The sequence below is a fragment of the Sebastes fasciatus genome, chromosome 3 (genome assembly GCF_043250625.1).
Source record: "Sebastes fasciatus isolate fSebFas1 chromosome 3, fSebFas1.pri, whole genome shotgun sequence".
Classification (NCBI taxonomy): domain Eukaryota; kingdom Metazoa; phylum Chordata; class Actinopteri; order Perciformes; family Sebastidae; genus Sebastes; species Sebastes fasciatus.
The window spans coordinates 2,932,997-2,957,460 of record NC_133797.1 but is presented as its reverse complement, the minus strand read 5'-3'; the positions used below and the strand labels follow the sequence as shown (position 1 = coordinate 2,957,460).

Below are 24,464 nucleotides of genomic sequence, written 5' to 3'. Positions count from 1 at the left end.
TTTGGAATTCTAACAGCAACAGTTTAATAATAATAAGCAAAATATTGACTACTTTCACCTCTTCAAATTCCTTCAAAGGAAACTACAGAGAACAAACCAATCTGTGTTTAAATAACTTGTGTCCAAATGAATTTAAACCATTTTAGCATGAGGCTGCAACATGACAAGACGTGATAAAAGTGAAGCGGTCTTAATACTTTCTGAATGCAATATATAGTACAGCATTTATGTAAAAATAAAAATACATCGATATCTTGATTAAATTGAATATTTAATCAAGATTAATTTCATGATTGTCCATAGTTAATCGTGATAAATCGCAAATTAATCATACATTTTCTATCTGTTCTAAATGTACCTTAAAGGGAGATTTGTCAAGTATTTAATACTCTTATCAACATGTGAGTGGGCAAATGTGCTTGCTTTATGGAAATGTATGTATATATTTATTATTGGAAATTAATTAACAACACAAAACAATGATAAATATTGTCCAGAAACCCTCACAGGTACTGCATTTAACATAAAACAATATGCTCAAATCATAACATGGTAAACTGCAGCCTTTACAGGTGGATTTCTGTAAAAATAAATGTAGTACTTTTAAGGATCTGGAGTTTTGAATTTGGAGTTATAAGACAAATACACTGATCTTTCAGATGTGCATATAAACTTAAAGTATTTTGCTGACTGCCCAAATGATCAACTTTACATTATTATTAGGGCTGTCTATCGATTAAAATATTTAATCGCGATTAATCACATGATTGTCCATAGTTAATTGCTATTAATCACACAGTATTTTTATCTGTTCAAAATGTCCCTTAAAGGGAGATTTGTCAAGTATTTAATTCTCTTATCAACATGGGAGTGGGCAAATATGCTGCTTTATACAAATGTATTTATATATCTATTATACAACACAAAGCAATGACAGGTATTGTCCAGAAACCCTCACAGGTACTGCATTTAGCATAAAACAATATGCTCAAATCATAACATGGCAAACTGCAGCCCAACAGGCAACAACAGCTGTCAGTGTGTCAGTGTGCTGACTTGACTATGACTTGCCCCAAACTGCATGTGATTATCATAAAGTGTGCATGTCTGTAAAGGGGAGACTCGTGGGTACCCATAGAACCCATTTTCATTCACACATCTGGAGGTCAGAGGTCAAGGGACCCCTTTGAAAATGGCCATGCCACTTTTTCCTCGCCAAAATTTAGCCTAAGTTTGGAGCGTTATATAACCTCCTTCATGACGAGCTAGTATGACATGGTTGGTACAGATGGATTCATTAGGTTCTAGTTTCATATTACCCCAATATCTTCACTCTAGCTTTAAAACTGAGCCCGCTATAACCTCTGAAAGATCGATTGCGTTAATGCGTTGAAAAAATTGTGGCGTTAATACTGTATACTTATATATACTCTATTTTCTTAATAAATGCTGTAATATATATTGCATTCAGAAAGTATTCAGACGCCTTCACTTTATTCGTTTAAATTCATTTTTTACCTCATCAATCTACACTGATAAACTGATAAAAAATAATAGATTGAAACATCACATTGACATAAGTGTTCAGACCCCTTGCTATGACACTTGAAATTATACTGTAATATCTGATATATGATACAAACATTTACAGGCTCTAAAAACATCCAACTTGCTTCTTCTACTTCTGGTACTATTACTACTGCCAATACTACTACTACTACTACTACTACTAATTATAATAATAATAATAATAATAATAATAATAATAATAATAATAATAATTAATTTGTCTGCTGTTGTATTTCAGTGAAAATTAAACTGCACAGAATAATAAACAACTAAAACATCTTTGGTAAATAAAGGTTCAACATGGACGCAGAATATAGTTTTTTATTTTAAGGACAATAATAGATTAAATACAAGTTATTACACCATGATACTTAACTTATCAAAAGTCTTAGAAATTATTTTATTACAGTCAACTAAACATTTACTACAGCAACCAAATAAAACAAAAGTTGTCCATCTTGTTCTACTGACCAACATAAGAGAAGACTATCAAAAATATCATCAACAAAAAAATTATAATAGTCAATACACAATAATTGACTAATGTTTATGCACGGTCTTCCATTTCTTATCTTCTATAGATATACAGCAATCGTGAGCCTCCGATAATGCAAGCTCCCTAATATATCGAGATCTCAGCCTAATGTCTGTGATGGGTTACATACATCCTAAGAGTGTTTAAACTGTAAAGCTGCTCACACTGCTTCCTACAGAACTATTGATCACTTAATATTGATTATGAAAGTTAACTACTCCAAACAAGTAACCTAAACAAATTCTGACTGATTGATGATTAGTGTTGTTCAACTACATTTTATTTCATTAACTAGGCTGCTAACACAGTCTTTTCTCTGTGTGCTAATTCAGACTCAAAAAAGTGTTTTGTTAGATGAGTTGTCGTATTAGTGAACATGAAACCTGCCGACACACCAACAGCTCTTAATAAAATGTGTTGACAGATAAGCCCTTCACACATTCACACGTTGTTTGTTGATGATCGGGACTATAGCTTGATCCGACATGCAAATGGTTGGCTGATGATATTTGGAAGAACTGTATAAACCCATTAATGAGGTACACCTGGATAATATTGGAAGGACAACCTTCTGCTTCCACCACCGCCTGACCTTTTAATTCAAGGTACGTTCTTTAAAGTAGGGATGCACCGATTCCGATACTGGATCAGGTATTGGTGACAATGGGGCCGATCCATTCAATTCAATTCTATGTTTATATACCATATACTTTATACACTGGTTTTTTAATTCCTGTTTTGACCAATTTGTTGCTGCATTAAAAAGTTATACACCTGAATTGTAATTCCTGATAATATTGAAGATTTTTTACCAAGTTGCTATGTATTTATCTATGTATTTATTTGTCACATTTTAGGAAAGCAATGTTTTAGTCCAGCCTGATGTTGCCTTACACATAAAGAAACATAGCGTACTCAGTAGAGCTGCAGATCTGTAGTTATAATCCATTGTTAATATCAAAATATTGATTAGTGCAGCTTTAAATCTTGTGACTGCCGAGGATACTGTAGTAAACTATCCAACTTAGTTTTATTCAGCACCAGTAGCCTGTAGCGTTGACAGGGTGGACCTGTGGAGTTGGGTTTATGCCAGATATGATCAGCTGTCATCAGCAAACAGATTCATTTGACCAGGCAGCATTTTCTCTCCATGTCCAGCGTTGGTGATCATGATGCTCAGCTCGATCTTCTTGTTCTTACCTGCCAGTAGTGCAGGGTGTTACATCGTGTCCTCAGCGGCTCTGACCACTTTTAATTTTTCAGGTTCAATTAGTTGTGATTTGTGAGTTTAACTTTTTCACATCATTGCCACACTTAATGATGCGTTTGCATGGTTCCATCTGGTAACCTGAAACAGTGTTCACATTCTCCTACTGTGTCTCATTAAAGCTGAAGTAGGCGAGATTGGAGCAAATATGATTAAAAAAAGTTATTTCTATAAAACGGTCGCTATATCCTGACAGTAGTACATGAAACAGGTAACCTGAAATAAATCATGTTCCTCTGTGTCTTCCGGTGCTCCTAAGGGCATCTGCGAGATTTCACAGACCGGAGGAAAACAAGCAGTCAGAGCTGATCTGAGGTCTGCTGTCCATCTGCCGTCTATGAGAGCGGGCTTTCAATCACTCACAAACTCTGATCAAACGGTCAAACTAGGCAGCGCTGATCAAATATGAATCAATATTCTGTGACTGTAATGCCTATTTCTCTCCTCAAATGTTTTCAGAATCATCTTGTAGTGCACGGTTTAGCTGTAAAATGAGAAAGTTTGTGTCGCAGTAGCCATTGTGAATTCTCTTGAAGGAATGCCCAACTACTGGTCACATGACCGGTAGCTGCCACCGTTGAATGAACGGCCAATAGGAACGCTCTCTCTCTGAAATGACCTGTGATTGGTCAAAGTCTCCCCTCACAGGCTAGATTTTCTAAAGCCTGAAAACAGAGCCATGATGAGGAACAGAAGTCTAGTTTTCTCTCAGAACACTTGAATTACAATATGCTGAAAGGTGATTATGGGATTTTTGCTTGATGATGACAAAAATATACTGCCTACTGCCGCTGTAATAAGTGTTTTGCCATCATAACTACGCTGGCAACAGAAACACACAATTCTTTGGTAAATATGAGCCTTCGTAGTGCATGGAATTCCCATTTTTTATATTATGTTATATATTATATTATCAACATTTTAGAATGCTGCCACAGTACAGCATTATTGTCTGTTGTACTTTCATTTTGTTTATCCACTTTAATTACTTACATACCAACATTCACCCACACCTAGTTTGTGGCATGAACTTTCACCATCCAAATGGCTACTGACATTTTTAAAATGACAAAATGTTGTATTATATTCCAGTGTCTTATCACAACTTGAACAGTAGGCTACACACACATATAGTGACAGGCTGAGACCAAAACAAAGTATCGCTGTCTCTTTTCTCCGTTCAAAAGCATGCTGCCTTTGAAAGTGGTATATTAAAATGTGTTGGAGACAAATATTTCTCCAACACTTCCAGTAACACATTTGATTCATTTCATTGTAAACATGTTAACAAGCCATCTTCAGTTAATCTCATCCCAGTCTCTTGGTCTACTGCTGGTAGTAGCTCTAGCAGCAATGGAAGTCCAGCAACAAGCCGCGGCTTCAGCTTGGTCGCCAACTTTCACTTCTAGTAAACAGAGGAAAGCTGCATCCACAGCTTCAGTATAATTCCTGTTTTGTGTGTTTTTTTTTGCTGTGTGCTATAACATTTAGATTATCACTGAGTTAGCCCAGTTGATAAATTCACAGGACCACAGACACTTTCTGTTCCATCCAACTTTCATCAGTGAAAGTTTGTCCAAACCTTTTTTTCTATTCTCTATTCTATCGTAAAACTATGACACCTCAATGACAAAGAGGGGAACAAAACCTTTAACTGCAAAAAAAAATCTTGTGAAAGTGATGAAATTAGCCGGACTGCCCTGTCACGCTGGAGATCGAGGGGTCTGTCTCACATTTCAGCTTCAGCGGAGGCTCTGTGGTGTCAGACGCAGACACATTTGAGGAGGACTGAGGAGGTGTCGGTGTATCAAAGCCCTTATCCATCTTCCCGTCTCCGTTTACCCTCTCCTCCCCATGTCCTGGCGGGGATTCGTGTGTGCGCATGTGCTTGGCCAGGTGGTCATTGCGCATAAACACTCTAGGGCATAATGCACAGCTGAACTTCTTAGCACCGGTGTGCGTCTGAAGGTGGCGCTGCAGTTCATCAGAGCGCGTGAATCTCTTGCCGCAGAAGAGCCAGTTGCAGACGAACGGCCGGTCACCGCTGTGCCATCGTAGGTGAGCCTTCAGATGGGATGTCTTGGCGTAAGCTTTGCCACAGCCGGGGATGTGGCAGTTGTGCATGTGCTTCCTCCTGCTGTCGTCGGTGCTCTGGCCCATCTGTTCAGCGTGGACGCAGTTAGGGCAGCGACACGCGGCCTGGCCGGCGCCCCTGGAAGAGGAGCGACGCTGGGGCTTGGGGCGGGCTGACACAGCGTTCTCCTGTGGTTCCTCCAGGGAGAACGATTCTTGCTGCAGCATTTCAGGGGCCATTGGCTCCATCTTGAAGCCATCCTGGGGGAAGAGGTGAGATGAGTGTGAGCCCGGAGCGAGTTGAGCTGGAGGCAGGCTGCACAGCTGCGGGTCAGATCCGTAGGGCCCTAAAGAGTGCTGCAAACCCATGGAGCTCCCTGGATTCACTGAAGGCAAGCCGACTCCCTGCCCCGTCTGCAGGTCTATCCAGCTCCCTGGTTGGACGTCCCTGTGGAGGTCCCACCAGGAGGGGATGTTCATGTCTTCTGAGCTGCCACTTGATGGTGCTGTCCGTAACCAAGGCTCGTAAGGGTGGGCCATGAGAGAGGCTGGTGCAGGTGCAAGACTGTCGATGAGGTCGGCCGCTCAAAGTGTTGCTCACTATCTTTCGGGTAACTCTGAGAAGATTAGCACATGGTGGGATGGCGATGCATAAAAAAAAACCTGCAGAAAGAAAGAAAAGAAAAACTGTCATCTCTTCAAATCTTAGTCTTTCTCACTCAGTTGCATTTTCTCAATGACTTCACTGAACCGCATGCAATGACTTTGAAGCCTTGAGGTCATTCTTTTTGCTGTCTGAAAGGCTTTGAAATTACTCAGTTTGTGCTGATCTAACGTTTCTGAACTTCAGAAGTGCAGACATTCAGGCCTAAATCCTCCCGTCTACAACATTTAAACCCCGAGCACACCTCCTTCATCGCCATGGATACTGCAGTTCTCACGCTGCGTGGCCGAGGAGACAGAAGAGAGGGGGAGACAGACGTGTCCAGGCAGAAGCCTGCCACATGCATCCGCTGCCAGGTACTTCCCATGGAGGACAGTCAAAGACAAGCGCAAAGAAAACAACATCATTGGCCCTGTGCAGAGGCAAATGCAGGGGAGGGAGTGGGGGGGGATAAATGCTAGCGAGATGGGGGGAGGGACCAGAGTGAAGGGGAGTGTTGACAGGAGAGCAGTTTGGTAAAGGAAGAAGTTCCAGGGAGGTATGGCTGCAGGCCAAAGTCTATTTGTACGTCTCTGAGGTTTGTGGAGATGAAACCTGGCAGACAGGAGAACCTGTTTTATGAATCACACATGATTTACAACAACAGCCCTCCAGGCAAGTTACAAAAGGAGCCCCGTAAAACGGCCCGCCTCTTACACGCTGGCGGCAGAAAGCATCAACAGTTGCAGACTGACGGCATTCAGGAGCCTGAGAATGGAAGTCCAACAATGACACGGGAACAATTACTTTATGTGTATAATTACGGGCACACGCTCTAAAACAACAGCATCCTGTACACACTCCAGTACCCTTCATCAGCGTCAGTCAGCGAGAGGAGGGGGCTTTGATTTACAAAGGTGACACAAAGCTTGTTAAAGTTGGACAAGTCTGTGGAAATCTATGACAAGAAGCGACCAGCCTGTAAGACCTGTGCTCGGCTCCAAACATGTCCTGGCCCCAAACAGTCTTGTTGACTTCCACCACACCCCCATCCTTGAACATCTACAATTATCTTTACAGCAGGAAACAGTAAAGAACGCTGAAGCTTTACAGGTTGGTGTCTTAGTCTCGAGATCACTTATTGTGAAATCTGATATAGCAAACTGCACAAGGTTGTCAAGACACAAGAGGTCAAGCTCCAGTGGATGACATCCATCCTGTCTGATACTCGATGTAGATCCATCAGAGGCAGGTGGAGCGGTTCAGCACACAGCTGGTGTCACTCCGACTAACAGTGAAGGATCCCCTCAGTAGATCTCAATTTGTTGAGTCAATACGGCCTAACTAAGAGGATTACATGTCCCTCTCGAAGGTTCAGTCAAACCAACCCAGAGATGCTTTCTAGTTGCAATGAAATCGTAAAGCAATTAGTTTGGAATTCCCTAATGAAAGGTCTGGTGTTAAAGGTCAAGCTGATTTATTTCATGTCGGCCCGGAGCCAGAGCTACTGCTCTGTAATCTTTTGGGAATGCGACTCAGACGCATGGCGGAATGGCCAGCTCCGCTCTTACTGACAGAACCGTAAACAAACGAAGACAGCAGCATCCTCCTCCATTCGCCAAAGTGCTGGGAGCGCTACGGGCTCCTGAGGGAAACAGCTGGCACCAGGGGGGCCCCCAGGGGGACGGCAGCCTGGGAGGAGGAGGAGGAGGAGGAGGAGGATGGTACAGAGCAATGACAGAGCTGTGGTCATAAAACCTGCCCGACCAAGACCCAGCACAGCCCCCTGGTTTACGAGGCTGCCATCGGGAAGAGGCACAGAGAGGGAGCAAGCTTTTCTCTTTTAAAATGAAAACGCTGCAACGAGAGAACAATTTTCCCGACTTTTAACATGATCATTACGTTAACACTTTTACACTTTTGGTCTTGAATTGAGAGCCTAATGATGAGGCGATTCCAACATATGATGCCCTTTTTTTCAGACTGCTGAAACTGCTGTTTAAACTTTTGCATTAATACATTTTGCGGTCCATTTTCCAGAATAATTTACACAGGCCCGATTTAATCCTCATTCTACCCGCCACAAGTCTCCCATCCATCCCAGACATAAAACAACACAATTAAAATGGTGAGGCTGACTGTCTGTGGACACTCCAAACAAACCAGTTTGGGTCAAATGGTATTTACAAGTAGTTTGTTTTAACCTGCTTGGAGGATGGAGAACAGATGTCAGGTCAGTTGTCAGAAGAGGGTACCACGATGAACTCCAAACACTTTTCTATTAAAATCCAAAGTTTCTGACCTTTGCGTAGTGCGCATGTGTGGGGAAAATGCTTGACATCTAGGGCTGCATGATTATGGCCAAAATGATAATCACGATTATTTTGATCAATATTGAGATCATTTATTAGTCATTGATTGTAGGGACAAAATCCTTTTATAGCATTTTATTGCATATATATAAGAGCGCTGCTTTCACTTCCATGTTGTGCTACGTTCCATCACCACAAAAACTTTAAACATAGCCTAATAAAACAAACGCAAAGTACCGGTGTAAAGTCTGACGCCACACCGGTAACAAATCTGGTGGGTGTAATAATGACAATGAAACTGACTTTATATTAGAATTTATAAAATGCTATGACTGGATTTCAAATTAAAATGTCATTTGGAGACGCAAGTTAATGGTTGAGTTAACGAGGTACAGAGCTGGAGATGGAAAGCTGATCTCTGCTTGTCTGCACTTTAACTCTATGATTAAGTGCAGACTAGAGATAGTCTAGATATGGATGACAGCTTTACATCCTCAGTGATTTAGGAGCGCGTGTGTGACACTTACTGTATTCATACACACTTGTGTAAAATGCATTTTATGCTACATATTTTACTGCAGTATATACTGCAGTTAGCTTTTATTAAGAGCATTTTTCTTCCCGTCTCTCTCTTCTGAGTGGACAACCAGAAAAACTGTCTCACATCTGGTTTACAGATGTTCAACCCACTGTACATTGAGTGTATTTTATATAAAGTTTGACGCAAAAATTGTTTTCAAAAACAGTTTTGTTCCTCCAAAGCTGACAGTCACACACTATCCTGCAACAGGAATCTCTTTGAATATGATTTAATGTGCTTGTTTATGTTGTTTCAGTATGTACATGTTAATGCACACAGAGATTAAATACAGACAGGATTTTATTTAAAATGTGACACCTGTTCTGGTTTGCATAGAAGTTAAAATCTGATTTACTAATTGTCAAGGTAAGTATATATACGGTGGAGGAGAGTTACTAAGAAACATCTACTCAATACTACTGTGTTTAAGTAAACTTGAGTGCTTCCTTTTTAATACTACTTTATACGGTATAATATACTTCTCTTTTCTAGAGAACTTCTTTACTACAATTACAATTGTACATACAAAACAAATAATCAGTTCGTAAGAAGTCTGCATTGTTTTACAGTAAATTACCCAACATAATATGAAGTAGTTAAAATTAGCTTTGCCTCGACCAATTACTACATTAGTACCATACATATTAAATCATCAAAAATAATGATCCAATAATGTGATAATATAACACTGACATGGGCCATTCTGCATATTGGAACTGTATTTATTATTATTATTATTTATTTACTTTCATACTTTAAGTACTTTTTGTTGCTAATATTTTTTTTTGAATGCATGACTAGTATTTTACTTTGCGATACTGCTATTTTACTGAAGTACATGACTTGAATACTTCTTCCACCACTGCATAATCTTAATTAAGTAAGACTTGCACTTGATCAAACACCACAGTAAAGTTATGTCATCTTTGAATAAAACCCTCTCTTTACAAAGACAATTAATTAAAACTCCAATCAGACAGATGAGCAAACACACTACATTAATTGATATTATTAAATCCCATCATGTGCACTTTTTAATAACTGTTTACTCTAAATAGTCCATCTTAATTCAAAATCTTTTCCCTCTGTTGCATTTACAAAATATTTGTCTTTTATTGTATATTCCAGGAAACCTTTCTTTATTCTCCAGTTTTAATCAGTTTCACAGGGTCCCTGTGGGAGTATTCCTATACATAGGGAATATGAAATATTATAGCAGTCTACTTTACAGGAAGGGAGCAATAATGACATTAGACCAGAATTTACAATAAACAGCAACGAGTGTTGGCAAATGTTCTCAACAGCATAAATGTACACATTTGATTCCTGTTTCATAAAAGAAATATACAGGTGTGATTCCCCATCATTTGTTAATGATTTGTTTGTGAAACATGACAGTTTATAAGACATTATTATTTGCATCTGAGTAAAGGATAGATTTGGCTACATGCCATTGAAAGGGACCCTCCACACCTACTGTACAGGTCAGGCTGGTGACCTTTTGCTGCAGAAAATTGTCAGTTAAATATCATCCATGTTGATGTTATTATACCTGAAAACCTGGACTTTATATTTTACACATATTAATATTTGATCTGCTAACATTGGACAGTCTTAACCAAATGAATGCTTTAACTACATTCTCCCAAAATACAGCAAACAAAAACAAGAATTAAAACTTAACTTGTTCAAAAATATATATATTTTAGGTTTGATTGCAGCTCTAATGGTCTCTTTGTATGTATTTTTAATTTTTGTTTCCAAGTCAAATGAGTTTTAGTTCGTATGTTGTATCTATGTTCTTTGTGTTTTTTCTTTTATTTGCTTTCAATATGAAAAGACTTTGATTTCCTCTCATCCGTGCAGTTCCCTATAGATGACTATAGGCCGTGCCTTCAGTTTAATACATGATTAATATAGCAATTTCTGGTGATGTTTATGAAGATCAGTTCATTCATAATCCTCCGTAGTAAACAGATATAGTGTAGTAAAGCTTAATGTAGGTCGCAGTGAAATCCCGAGTTACCTGTTTGTCCTCGGAGCTGCTGCTGTTATTCTCTTTATGGAATAAATGCACTCAGGTTGGAGAAACTTTGTCTCAGATCAGCTCTGCTGCTTCTTCCCTTCGTCGAAAAACGTGCACAGAAAAATAATAATATCCTCATCATATTTCATCTGGTCTGCTCCATCGCGGACGGTCCGAGTGAGTCAATATGTGCGTTTTGGCGCACAGGTAAGCAGCTCTCAGTAGACACGAACTTTATGAGTCGCTCCAGGCTCCGCCCCCTGCTGGCGCGCTCTCTGCCCCTCTGAAGATGCGCCCTCCTTGGCTGGAGGTGAGCAGACGGCTCGCTGGAGAAAACACGAGGCTCGGTGGACAGGCTGCCAGAGCTGCCAGATGTCCAGTCGTTTTCTGAAGTGTGATCTGTGTTCCTATCTAAAGAGGTTTTCAATTTTAGGCTTCTATTATTAGTTTATTCTACTATTATACATAAAATATTACAAATGTACTCAAATACTAAAGTAGGCTACAGTTTTGGGGTACTTTACTCATTTCACTATATACCTCTACTCCAGGTTTGGAGAGATATTGTAGGCTATTTTTTATTTCACCTCATTTATTTAACAGCTGTAGTTACTTTTCAGATTAAGGTTAAGTTAAAACACATGATCAACTCAGAACATATCCTAGGTAATAACATTGTTATAGATTAAACTAACCAACAGTAGCCTATGACACATTTCAAATTAGATCCACCTTGACCAACTACACCAGTTAGTTAGTCTACACACTTAAATGTTACTTAAAGGTGCTGAATGCCAGATTGGAAGCATTTTTAGTTGCCTACGCAAGGCTGTCAACATGGTGACGGCTGAGCCGCCGGCTCGCAGCTAACGATGCTAACGGCACTAACCGTGAAAACAACGGCAACATTGCTGACAGAGTTAACATTGTTAACCTGAGGGGGGAACCGGAGAGTGGATGCTATGCTTCTGCAGCGGTGACATTGGTCAGGTGGACGGTATTATCAGCTGTAACCGCTGTATGAGAGCAGTGCAGAGCGGCGGCCGTGAGCTAGTTGGTGGGGCACGCTAACATCAGTGAAGACAATACGGAAGTGCCTTAAACTTGCATTCTTTCTAACAGCCAGCAGGGGGCGACTCCTCTGGTTGCCATAAGAAGTCTGATTGTATGGAAGTCTATAAGAAAATGAGCCTACTTTTCATTTGATTTATTACCTCAGTTAACATCGTAAACATGAGTTTATAGTCTCGGTCGCTAGTTTCAAGTCTTCAATACAGCATGATGTTCATTTAGTAAATTATGGTCCCATTTAGAGTCAAATAGACCATAAAGCAGGGGATGCTTTATGGTTGCGATAATAATCGCGATTAATCACATGATTTTTTCTATAGTTAATCGCGATTAATAGCAAATTAATCGTACATTTTTTTTATTTGTTCAAACTGTACCTTAAAGGGAGTTGTCCAGTATTTAATACTCTTATCTACATGGGAGTGGACAAATATGCTGCTCTATGCAAATTTATGTATATATTTATTATTGGAAATCAATAACAACAAAAAACGATGACAAATATTGTCCAGAAACCCTCACAGGTACTGCATTTAGCATAAAAAATATGCTCAAATCATAACATGGCAAACTGCAGCCCAACAGGCAACAACAGCTGTCAGTGTGTCAGTGTGCTGACTTGACTATGACTTGCCCCAAACTGCATGTGATTATCATGAAGTGAGCATGTCTGTAAAGGGGAGACTCGTGGGTACCATGGATGTATTAAGAGAACTGGATACAGCGTTGGAGGCGGGGCCCCGTTCATTCCTATGAAAGTTGCTCAGTGGCGCATGAAGCCTAAATGGCTCGACTTCCGTCTGGAAAAGGACCCGGATCTTGGGCAAATGGACTATGGATGGGGCATGCGCAGTAGCGTCCGCTCGGTCACATGACTCGGTCACATGACTCGGTCACGGGGCCCCAACGTCACGCTGTCGTCGCGGCTTGCGCTCCAGCCTCGGTCTAGGTCTCATTCACAGGAACGGAGTGCATTTTATAACTTTTAGGACCTAGTAATTCGTACAGGGAGGTTGATTCACCCCCCAAAAGAAATTATCCGCTGAGTTACAGACGTCTTTTTCCCAATATAAGTCTATGAGAAAAAGTATTTTTGGGCCCAATACATCAGGTGACTGACACGGAAGTTGCAGTACTGCCGTTTGGCCACTACGAAAGTCCGGATCGACGACCGGCGCTCTTCCTGGGGGCTTGGTGGGTACCCATAGAACCCATTTTCATCCACATATCTGGAGGTCAGAGGTCAAGACACCCCTTTGAAAATGGCCATGACAGTTTTTCCTCCCCAAATTTGGAGCGTTATTTAAACTCCTTCTCAACAAGCTAGTATGACATGGTTGATACTAATGGATCTTCCCTACTTCACTTCTAGCTTTAAACTGAACCCGCTACAACCTAAAAATCGCAAGTTGAGTTAATGCGTTAAAGAAATTAGTGTCATTAAAAAATTTGCGTTAACGCTTTATTATTGCTTTAACTTTGACAGCCTTATTTTGGTTACAACTAGTGCACTTACTAGCTTTTTCCAGTTAAATTACAATTGTTTTTGTCAAATTACAACTTTTGGTTTTACTAGTTATTCCTAGTCGACATGAGGAAATGAGATCTGGTCTAAGAAATTAATGACACAATCATAAGTATTTTACTTTATTTCTATAGCATTTCCTTTCAAAACTACAATTTATTTAATACCAAACATAAATAAAGACAAACTTAAGAGATTTGGTACATCATCGTAATGTCTTACGTGATACTGTCATAGTTACAGTGATGTACCAAATCAAGATCAACCTTTACACACTGTACAGCAGTAGTGCAGTAACCTGGTCAGTGTAGTGACTGCAGCCTGTGAATCAGAGTTGAGACCTGGAAATCCTTTGATTGCGGACACTCCCGATTGGTGGTTTGGCTCGGGCCAAAACACAGGCGCAATACACAAATCCGGAGATCTTACTTTGCAGAAAACAGTGCACCAGTTGTGCTTATCGGACCACCTGAAGAAACAGCGTGCGTCTCACATTAGTATGAACTGTGTTAAATATGACGATTGAACGGCCTCAAAAGGCTTCTGGTACTTGCCAAATGTTGGATAATATGTCAGAGTTTAATTGGCTACAGTGACTTTGAATGTGCATCACACATTTAATAGTTTTTAACATCATCTTCCTTTGAGGGATTTTTTTTTTATTTTGTCTCCTCGCTGAGTTAATTCCTTTCCTGTCACAGCATGTTGGTGGAGCAGCTTCAAATCAACTGACAAACACAGACCACAGACAGGCCGGCGGGAAGTGACTTCCTACCCTCTCGGCTCCTCTTTCTCTGGAGCAGCGCTCTACAAGTGCCGAGTCTGAACTGATTACACGACAGTCATGTAATGGAACCACGGGGCGATCGGCAAATATTGACAAAGTCTTGATTCGGCACTCGCCGTGATAGATTTATACACACCTTCGAGCCATACAGAGTGAGCACACTAAACAGGAAATGTTGTTTCCATGAGCACGTTACCTGAGCCAGCGACAGTAGGCAACCAGACCTCCGCTTAGATTTTAGCACATCAATGATCATTCTGATATAACTGCAGATATTCAGACATAGAAAATTTAAACATGATAAATTTGTTGCTGACATGTGTAAAACAACTTAGTCAAAATGAAATTGTCTTGGTATCTGATATCTTTCAGTACACATAGAGGAGATCAGGCCACCGAATAGAAGACCACACACCACGTCTAAATGGTGTTTACAGACATCTTTAAATAGTCAAGCATATTTCCTCATGAATACAATGCAGCACAATCAGAAAGAGACTGCCTAACATTTAATTACAGTGCAAATTCAAGTAGGGGCTTACAAATTCTCCTAATGATTTAGATATGTTTAGATAGCTTGTTTGACAGTTTTTTATATCTGTCACTGCTTACATATTTTTTTTGTAAAAGAGATTTTGCTGTGTGTACATGAAAATGTTTGTGGTTCTTTAAACACTCTTGCAGGGAGGCTTTTCCTGATGTACTGGCATTTACTCTTGTCATCAATCCAGCAAAAGCCCTGTGACTTTCAGTGTGGTGAAGTAACATCTATTTATATAACTGCAGCACCTTTGAACTGTACGTGTTAAGGCAGTTGTTGTTTTTAGGCCAAACCCTTCAGCTATTAGTGCATTTTACAACTTTAAAATTTTTTTTTTTTTTCAATAAGGGCTATTTAGGTGTTCAAACTGGGAAGTTGATTCACCTCAAAAACAATTATCTGCCGAGTTACAGACGTCACTTTCCCAATGTAAGTCTATTGGAAAAAGTATTTTTGGGCCCAATTGCATCACGCGACAGACACGGAAGTTGCAGTACCGCCGTTTGGCCACTACGAAAGCTGAGATCGACAACCGGCGCTCTTCCTGGGGGCTTGAGCCATCCTGGGAAACTGTTTGGAAAAGGGCAAGCACTTTCAAAAAAATACTTGGCAGGTGATTGGATGAACTATCTGCCAATCAAACTCTTGCCGAAGCCAGTAAGCGAAAACATCTTTGTTCTTTGCTCTTCTTTCAATGAAGAAATACTCTCCAGCTGTGATATAACTTATGCTATTGCAGCATCTACGCTAACCTCTTTAGGAGCCACCATTGTTGTTAAGAACAAACAGTCGCATCTCCGAAACATCCCTGTAGCTGCCAGTAGCTCCACACAGGACGCTGATAGGTCCGTGCTCCTGCTTGCCAGACTCAAACGCATTCCTTGAAGCCTGACAAGATTTTTGTGTGATATGTGAGCGAGAATGAAGCTGCCGTGTAAGGTAAGCTCAAGCCTCCATAAACCCCTTTTTTTGTTTTTCTTGCTGTAAGCAACTATTTTAATTCTGTGAGTTACAATGCGGGACAATTTATCAGTACCAGAGTCAAAAAATGGAAATACAGTATTAGTAGTAGTAACAGCAGATACAGCTTGACCCATCTGATTTAATAATTTAACTAGAGACCATCTTGTGATGGGATCACACCAGCTGCGACGCCAAATCCGGCCAGAGGCGTAAATTGACCCCTTCCTTACTTCCGTCGCCCTTCCTCGGACCACACCCATCTTCGAACCCTTCGTTTTTATCTCAACTATATAGACATGGCTCTAAAGTTTCATGATGCCAAATTGGGCCAGGGGTGCAAAGTGTGGCCATTAAATGGGTAGGAGCCTTCTCCCCTCTTGCTTGGACCACGCCCATCTTTGAACTCGACCTTCATTTTGATCTCAACTACACATCCTGCAAGTTTCGTGACTGCGTTTTGCATGGTTGCAACGCTATCATGTTCCCACAGACAGACAGAAAACAAAAACCTGGCAAACTTTAAAACTGCCTCTGTGCACATTTTGCCACGATGACACACACACAGACTCACAAGGTGAGAACAAGCGGCATCCTCCGGTGCTGAGGTGAAGCCAATGTGGAAGTGCCAAAAACTGTAGTTCTTAAAATGGCTCCAAACGCGCGTCAGTCTCAATAGACCCTCATGTTAAACTGCCAAACTTTACAGCAGAAATACACATGATTACAGCCTTTTGGTCTCTATAGCTTATATCTCCATTCATGACAACTGTACAGGGGGGGGGGATTTTTAAATAACTCACCCGTTTAACTTATATTAAGGCTTAAAGTTAGGCATTATGAGGGCGTTGCTGCTTTGAGTGACAAGTGGGTGCCATACCAGGTCGCTAGTTGCTAGCTGTCTGCTCTGCTGCATCACTCGGGCCGGCCTCAGCTCCACCGACGATTAACCTCTTTGCCCATTTTTGGATTAGCCAGACCCGGGAGTTAGGCTGTGTTGTCACTGCCAAGATGGTGATGGTCAGTGCCTCCCACTTTGAGCTTCACAACGGTTGTGTCTACAAGGTAACCTGCAGAAAATTGCAAAAACTTACAAAGACTCTTGCCAGACTTGCTGCCCAATGACCTATCCTAACCTTAACCATTTAAGGTCAATGGCTAACCTTAACATTCAAGGTCAATAATTAACCTTAAACATTTCAGGTCAATGCCTAACCTTAATCATCTCGTGAGAGTTTTGCAATTTTCGTGTTACCTTGTAGACACAGCCCGTCACAATGTCTCTTCAGAAACCGATGGGTCACGTCACAGAAACTACATCCCTATTTTATACAGTCAATGGATGGAAACTATAGGGCACCAACATTGCTGTCACGGCTGGTAATGACAACTAAATTATATCCACACAACTGAGCAAACTTCATCTGCTAAGGAAGACCATGAGATGTGGCTGAAAAGGCAAGTGAGGTTTTTTTCTGTCTCCTACTGTTTCCAAGGTCCTGAATTAACCTTTACACTCATTCATTAAAATCAATAGTTGAACATTTTGGGAATTATGCTTATTCACATTTCTGCTGAGAGTTCGAAGAGAAGATTGATCTCATGTTTGTCTGCTAAATATGACAAACCGTTAGCTAAGCTTAGCATGAAGACTGGAAACGGTGAATAGAGCTAGTCTGGTTCTGTCCAAAGGAAGCAAAATCTGCCAATTCATGTCGTATGTTGTTTGTTTAATTCATACAAAAAAAATTAAGTGTAAAAAAAGACAATTTGTGGTTTTACAGGGGTTAGTAGGAAGTCACTGCGACCAGCCAAAAAATTGTTAAGCATGTAACACAATGTGTCATTTTTACACTTTGTACAGATCAAACAAACAAGATATTATGTATTAATTAATGAGCTTTAGTACAGCAGGGAGCTTTTTGTTACCGTTGGACAGAGCCAGGCTAGCTTTTTCCCCTTTGTTTCCTGTCTTTTGGCTAAGCTAAGTTAACCGGCTGCCAGCGGTGGCTTCAGTTAACGTCAGCTACAGACATGAGAGTGGTATCAATCTTTTGGAGTCGTGTCTAGAAGGTAATTCATGAGTTGGGGAACTCTTATGAGATGGTTGAGGTTAGCCATTGACCCCGAATGGTTATGGTAAGGATAGGTCATCAGACAGCGAGTATTGTGAGAGTTTTTGCCAGATTATGCAATTTGTGGGTTCTTCTAGACATGACCATCTTTTGGCAAGAAAGCTCATAAATGTCTTTCCAGAAATGTAAAACTATTCATTTATTTTGTATGACTAGCTATTGAAGGAATAGTTCAACACAGTTCAAAAAAATGTGCTCATGTCTTACACACCCTAAACACATTGTATCGTGTATCTATTGTGTTTTTAATGACAGTAATTAGTCGGGACATCAGTCTGTATGCTCCAGCTCACAGTTTGTGTGTGATTGTATTTCCGTGTGTACAACTTGGGACTTTCCTTAAAGGACGTGTGTTTTGTATACAACATTCCCACCATATAAAGTTGGTTCTGATTCTGATTCACTGGCCTTTGGCTGGTTTGACTTGTCTCTAGTCCCACGGGAACCACACGGCTGTCCCAGACAAATCCTTCTGCCAACACGCCAGCCTCCAGAGAGCTAGGCCGGCTAAAGCCTCACTTCCCCTCCAGAGGCAGAAAAAAATCCAACAAAGTAAACAGTAAGCACCTAGTAGTCAACTTCCTTATCCTTGTTAATTATTCAAAATCCCGAAGGAGAGACCGGCCCACAGTTGTCTTCTGAGTCACTTTTTTTCTTTTTTTCACATACAGGCACTCACTCACCACAACGTCCCCCCTCTCCTCCTGCCTCCCCTTTCAACTTCAAACCCAGTCATTTCTGCAAGCTGCGCTTTGATTGTACCAAACACCTGTATTTTTCGAGGAGAGACTTCCTTGCGAGCCCCCGCCTCCCATCTTTGATTGTTAAACAGCAGTGGCGCCGTCATTACTGTCTGTGCGACTGATGCCGCCCCGCTTCCCCTCCCATCTTCCACCTCTGCCTTTCAACCGGAACTTTAATTGCTCAGAGAAAATTTGAATTGCTTTATTTTATCTAATTTTCAAAAACCCCTTCTTGTGTGTGAAGGGTTGTAAAACTTGAAATGCGCCTCGCTGGATTTATCGGATGAACTTGAGATGATCACAGATTTCCTAACAGCTACAAACAGAGAACCCAGAATGTCCTTTTTAAGTTCAGAGCTTAAAGTCTGGTAGTAGCCAGATGGACACAGACTCCCTAAATTTTTTTCTAGCTCGCCAGTAATCCTCCAGGAAGACAGACAGACTGACACTTACACACACACACACACACACCTTTGCAGCAATAATACCATGCTTTATTAGACGGCCTCTCCTGCCATCCTGTCTCCCCCCTCAGATTAATATCCTCTGGGCTTCTCACCAGCTGTTTCCGTCCCATAACACCCCTCATCTTCCTCCGGCCGGCCCTCCGCTTCACATGGCAGGGCTTACAAACTGGGCCAGCGTGGCTCTAGGAGAGGTTTTTGGCTTAGCACTTTGTGTGTGTGTGTGTATGTGTGTGTTTGTGTGTGTGTGCGTGGCTATGTGAGTTCACCAAGCGAGCTGAATGCCGGATCTCTTGTCCACGCAACTGAAAACAGCCTCTTAAAGAAGGACAAACACAGAAAGACTTAATTCTAGAAGGTAGATGGTACATCCACTTCTCCACACTGGAACTGACTCTAAATGTCAAAAAAATATAAGGATTTTACAGGACAAGCAAAGACCAAAAAAAATACAAAGCCAATCTTACTCTGGGCTTTAATTGATTGAGTCTGTGTTCTAAATCATTTTTTAAGTTCATCATTCAACACAACTGTTTGTTGTCACCGTGATTTGATGCATTGGTGCATTTACAAGCTCTTTTTCACTAGTCTGTTTAGTTTCTCTCTGCCTGTGCATGTGTGTGTGTGTGTGTGTGTGTGTGTGTGTGCGAACTGTATATGTGTGCAAAGTCTCGCTTGGGTGTGTCTGCCTTTGGCTCAGGTGGGTGTTTACTTCTCATGGTGTTTTTACTGTTTGTGTGCAAGGGCAGACAGGATGTGCGGTGCTTGTCAGCATTCTCCAGGAGATGAAAGGCCGGAGAGGGTGTGGAAGTAGCCGAGTGCCGTTCAGGTAACAGGTTGTCTTCTTGGAAATCTCTCAAGAATTCAGTCCTGTTGCCTTCAGCATTCCTAGTGAGCCACAAGTGAGCACCACTCACCACCGGGCTGCTTCAAAAAAGAACTCAACACCTCCTACAAATCTGGCCATAACTGAACGCCAATAAGGGTCCAGGTGCTCGATCTCAAAACACAACCATTAGTGGAGCTGCTCGGTTGGCGCTCCTTGTTTCCTATGCGTTCAAGTGTGCGTGTTAGCTGTTATTACACTACTGCCATAAAACTGATTGCATCACCAAAAGACACAACATGAGTCAGTTTTAAGAATGGGGCCTACCGGCATGCATATTGATGAGCAACAGCTACTGACACGGCAGCAGTCTGGTTTGGACGTTGACTTAATGTAGTCAGTCACTGCAATGCAGTCGGGCAGGTTTACGTTATTAGAGTTATAACTTACAGCAACCACATCCTTGACATTCTCTATTGTCTCATTTCTTGTTAGCACAGGAGAAGTCATTAGTGTGACTCCATGTTGTCTGTTTACTGTTCACTCAATGGAACTACTGTGAACAACAGCCAACAACAACCAACAACAACCTTCCATGTGAAAATTGGGTTGACCCAATTTACCACAAACCATATTATTTATTACCGGTAGTGATATCTTGCCATGCACCTCCACCCCAATACAGTGAAAGTGAATGGAATATTAACCTAATAATCAGAATGATTTCAGTCATTATTCAGTGTGTCATCATGTTCATGTTAATGCCTATTTCTGCTTGGGTAGGGGTTTTTACCCGAACCAATCAGTACCAGTGCTAGCCGCGAGCTTATGCTACTTTCACACTACGGTACGCTTCCATTGAAATGACTTGTAAAATGATGCAGTGTTGCTCGTAGCGTGAACACAGCTTCAGCTGCCGCCATGTTGATAGCCATGTGGAGGCAAGATATACTCAGAGTTGGAATTTAACACCTTTAATATATGAATATTGATTAGTGCAGCTTTAACTTTTGTCACACTATTTCTTTAACTGACTTACAACAAGCATTATAGCTGCATCAATCTTGTTGCATTTTTCTATTTTCTGTTTTGACAGAAATCTCGAGACAGATATCTCCTAACCTGGACAATTTAAACCAAAAGTATCTGCATTGCTAAATACCACCAGAGGTAAACTAGAAAATATTTCTGCTCATTATTTGAGTGATCTGACCCTTTAAAATCACCGAAGGATGAAGTGGAGTTTAGATTTGATCGACGCAAAGAGCAGGTGGAACGTGTCTGAGCCCACAGACAGGAAGTGTCAGCGACATCATTCAATGAAATACCGCAGGTGGGAGACACCCACTCAATAAAGCCACTGACATACAGGAATTCACCCAACTTTAATTACACTGATTAGCCAACATGTGGTCCAGAGTGGTGGTAATAAGCAGTAGTGTGTGGTTTTCACCGTGCACCAAACTGAATCCTCAGAAAAGACAAGACTCTTTAGACATGCAAGAGAAATATGTTTTGCAGTCTGAGTTTGCTTGCTGCAAACTAGCAGGCACATAGCTGGGGGAAAGTTTCATTTATTGAAGATGACAAGTTTAAGTATTAATAAATATCTGGCCATTTTGCAGAATTCTGCTTGGTTCAGTCAACAAACTGATGGAGTGAAATTTGCAGATACATGGTTTTCTTTGGACATTGATAAAGTACATTAAGCTTTACTTTTTCTCTCAGTCTGTGTTACAGTATCAGACTCCTTGATCAGTAGTTGTTATATAAATACATTTACTGTACTATTTTGAGGTGCTTTACTTGAGTATTTCTATTTTATGACATTTTATACTTCCACTATACTACATTTCATAGCAAAGTATTGTGCTTTTAACTCTACACTATATTATTTGACAGCTATAGTAACATTTTTCATCCATAACATATAATCAGTTTACAAAATATGATGCATTGTCATAGATTAGAGACAGTATAAAAATTAGGCTAGTTAATTTAACCCCACCACTACCAAATACAACACTAAATGTTGCTTACTTGTTAAAGCAACAGTAATAGTAAGAATCCAATAATATAACATATCCACCTTATTCCTAGCCCCCATGATGCCTTGCGTGAATTATGGGCGCAACTGTCGCGTCGTGTCACTGAATCGTATTCCATGGTAACAGTACGCTATTCGTCTCTCCTAGAGCAATTGTATTAGTAAATCTAGTAAAACATGTGTGAACACCACCTATTACAGCTCAAACAGGATAATGTGATCATAGCTCTGCCTTCTACTATGGAGGGATGGAGGACGACCTGAAGAAGCGGCCTCAGATAACCTACACTAGCAGATTTAGCTACGTTATTGACTCTGTTGCTACAGACGGTGAAGCTCTGAGGCAGATCAGGACTTCCACAGTAACAAGGTTTAGTTTTTTTCTACACAGATAACCGTACTTAAACTATTTGTAGTCTAATGCTGCCCTGCACTCCGTGCCATAAACTGCCTTACATTTTAAACTGTACAGAAAATAGTAAAAGTAACTGTCTGTCATTAAACCAACGCTACAATGCTGAGTCCTCCCTACACATGAACTCATAGCTGATGTTCTCCTGGCTCTGCTGTCGGTCCTTTTAGGGACCCGACGTTTCTTCTCCGCTGCTGACACTACACTACACTAACTATATTCGATGTTCCGTACAGATGACATTTTCCTGCCGATCGCTGAATAAATACTTCTATAGATCGTGCGTGTCATCCCCAGTTCCCCCTCTTTCATTCCTGACCAATCAGAGACCTCCACCATTTGTTCCTGTGAGATTTCAGTCAGTTTGTGAGGTGCGCAACGTGCGCCCACAGCGGCTTAATTTATGCTTCTCACAGTCTGTATGAAATTAATATTATGCTATCACAAGTTGTTAAATATATTACCCTTTGTTGAATAAATGCTTTAAAATGGGCATTTTTAACATCAATGGTGTGCACTGACTGCTTGGCACTGCAGCAGCAACTCTTTCAACACAGACACTGTTTGCACGTAATCCTGCGCCCAATATTGATGTTACAGCAGTGTTATTTAATAAAAGGTCAATAAAGTTAACGTTTATTATTCAATTGAATATTTTGACATTTAATATTGTCATTAATCGCCGGTGAAATCATGTTCTGCGCTCTGTACTGAACACCGTTAAGCTTAATGATCTTCCGTACACAGGCGGAAGCGTTTCTTTTTTACCACTTTTCTCAAAAACTGTTGGTCCAAAAGACCTCAGTCAAAGTGTAGACGGTCTAATGGATATTCCCCCGGAGAATGAGCACACAAACAAGCTTGTCTGGCTCTCAACAACAGAGGAGTGCTGCCTGGCGTGGCGCTGAAGGGTAAAAAGTGTACAGAACATCGTACCACAGCTCCGCAAGGACATTTTAGAAAATGTTAATTTTAAAGTTAGTTAAATATCTGTTTAAAATAAAGCAGGATTTTGTCAAATTGAAGGTGAATTACTTTTCAAAAGAAGCACCGCTGGTGGTTAGCCGCTATGGTTAGCCTATGGGACTAACTAGCTTACTGCTACTTCCGCCGCCTCACCGGAAGTTAGTCCCACGATCATTTCTATGGTAACACCCCCGAGAATAAGGTGGATAGGAACCACTTTAAGTTTAAAAGTTGTAACGAGGCAAACATTGGTGACATTTTTTTTACTAATGCTTTGTTGATCACTTAAAAACCATTAATAAGAAAAACTTTTTGGTTGCCAGGTTATGAAAAATCCTGTTTATCCTCCTCCAGACACAGACCACAAGCTTTGTCTTTTTATTTAGCTCTTTATTTCATCAGGGTAAAGGATTATATACTAATACTTATAATAAGGTATAACGAAAAGTATAAATGAATTGAGTGAGTATAGAAAGACTGTACAAAATGTTATTGAGTAACATAGAAGAAAAAAAAGTACAAACAAAAATACAAAAATTAACATACCTTAAATACTCTGAGATAGATACTTACATATACATCAATAGATACACCTAAACACTCATCTCTGACCTGTAACCTAGCCTGATGGAAAAGAGGAGACGTTAAAGGAATTAACAGAAATGGAATATGATATTCAGAACTATGTTTTCATCAGTGTATAATCACCTGAAACTAAGAATCGTTGTGTTTTCGTTAGCTTAGAATGAGTCTTTTATGTCAGTGAGCGGGTCCTCTTCACAGAGTCCTCCGTGTTGCTCCGCCATGTTTCTACAGCAGCACTGAACGGACAGACCAAACACTGACTCGAGAAAGACTTTCACGTTTTAACGTTACCTGAAGGCCACCGTAGTTCTCTGACACCTCGAAAGGGAGGGGTGAGCAGAGGGGTGTTACAGTTGGTTGCAATCTGCAACCACACCACTAGATGCCACTAAATCCT

The 24,464-nt window shown here is 40.7% G+C and overlaps 1 protein-coding gene across 1 annotated transcript; it reads right to left on the bottom strand.

Annotated features, from left to right (window-relative positions):
• Positions 1-1,882: 1,882 nt before the first annotated feature.
• On the bottom strand, positions 1,883-11,321 carry sp6 (Sp6 transcription factor). Its single transcript, XM_074627902.1, has 2 exons — positions 11,006-11,321; positions 1,883-6,107 (listed from the first exon to the last, which is right to left on the bottom strand). The coding sequence occupies exon 2, from the start codon at positions 5,982-5,984 to the stop codon at positions 5,058-5,060; it is 927 nt and encodes a 308-aa protein (XP_074484003.1). The 5' UTR covers positions 5,985-6,107; positions 11,006-11,321; the 3' UTR covers positions 1,883-5,057.
• Positions 11,322-24,464: the final 13,143 nt, after the last annotated feature.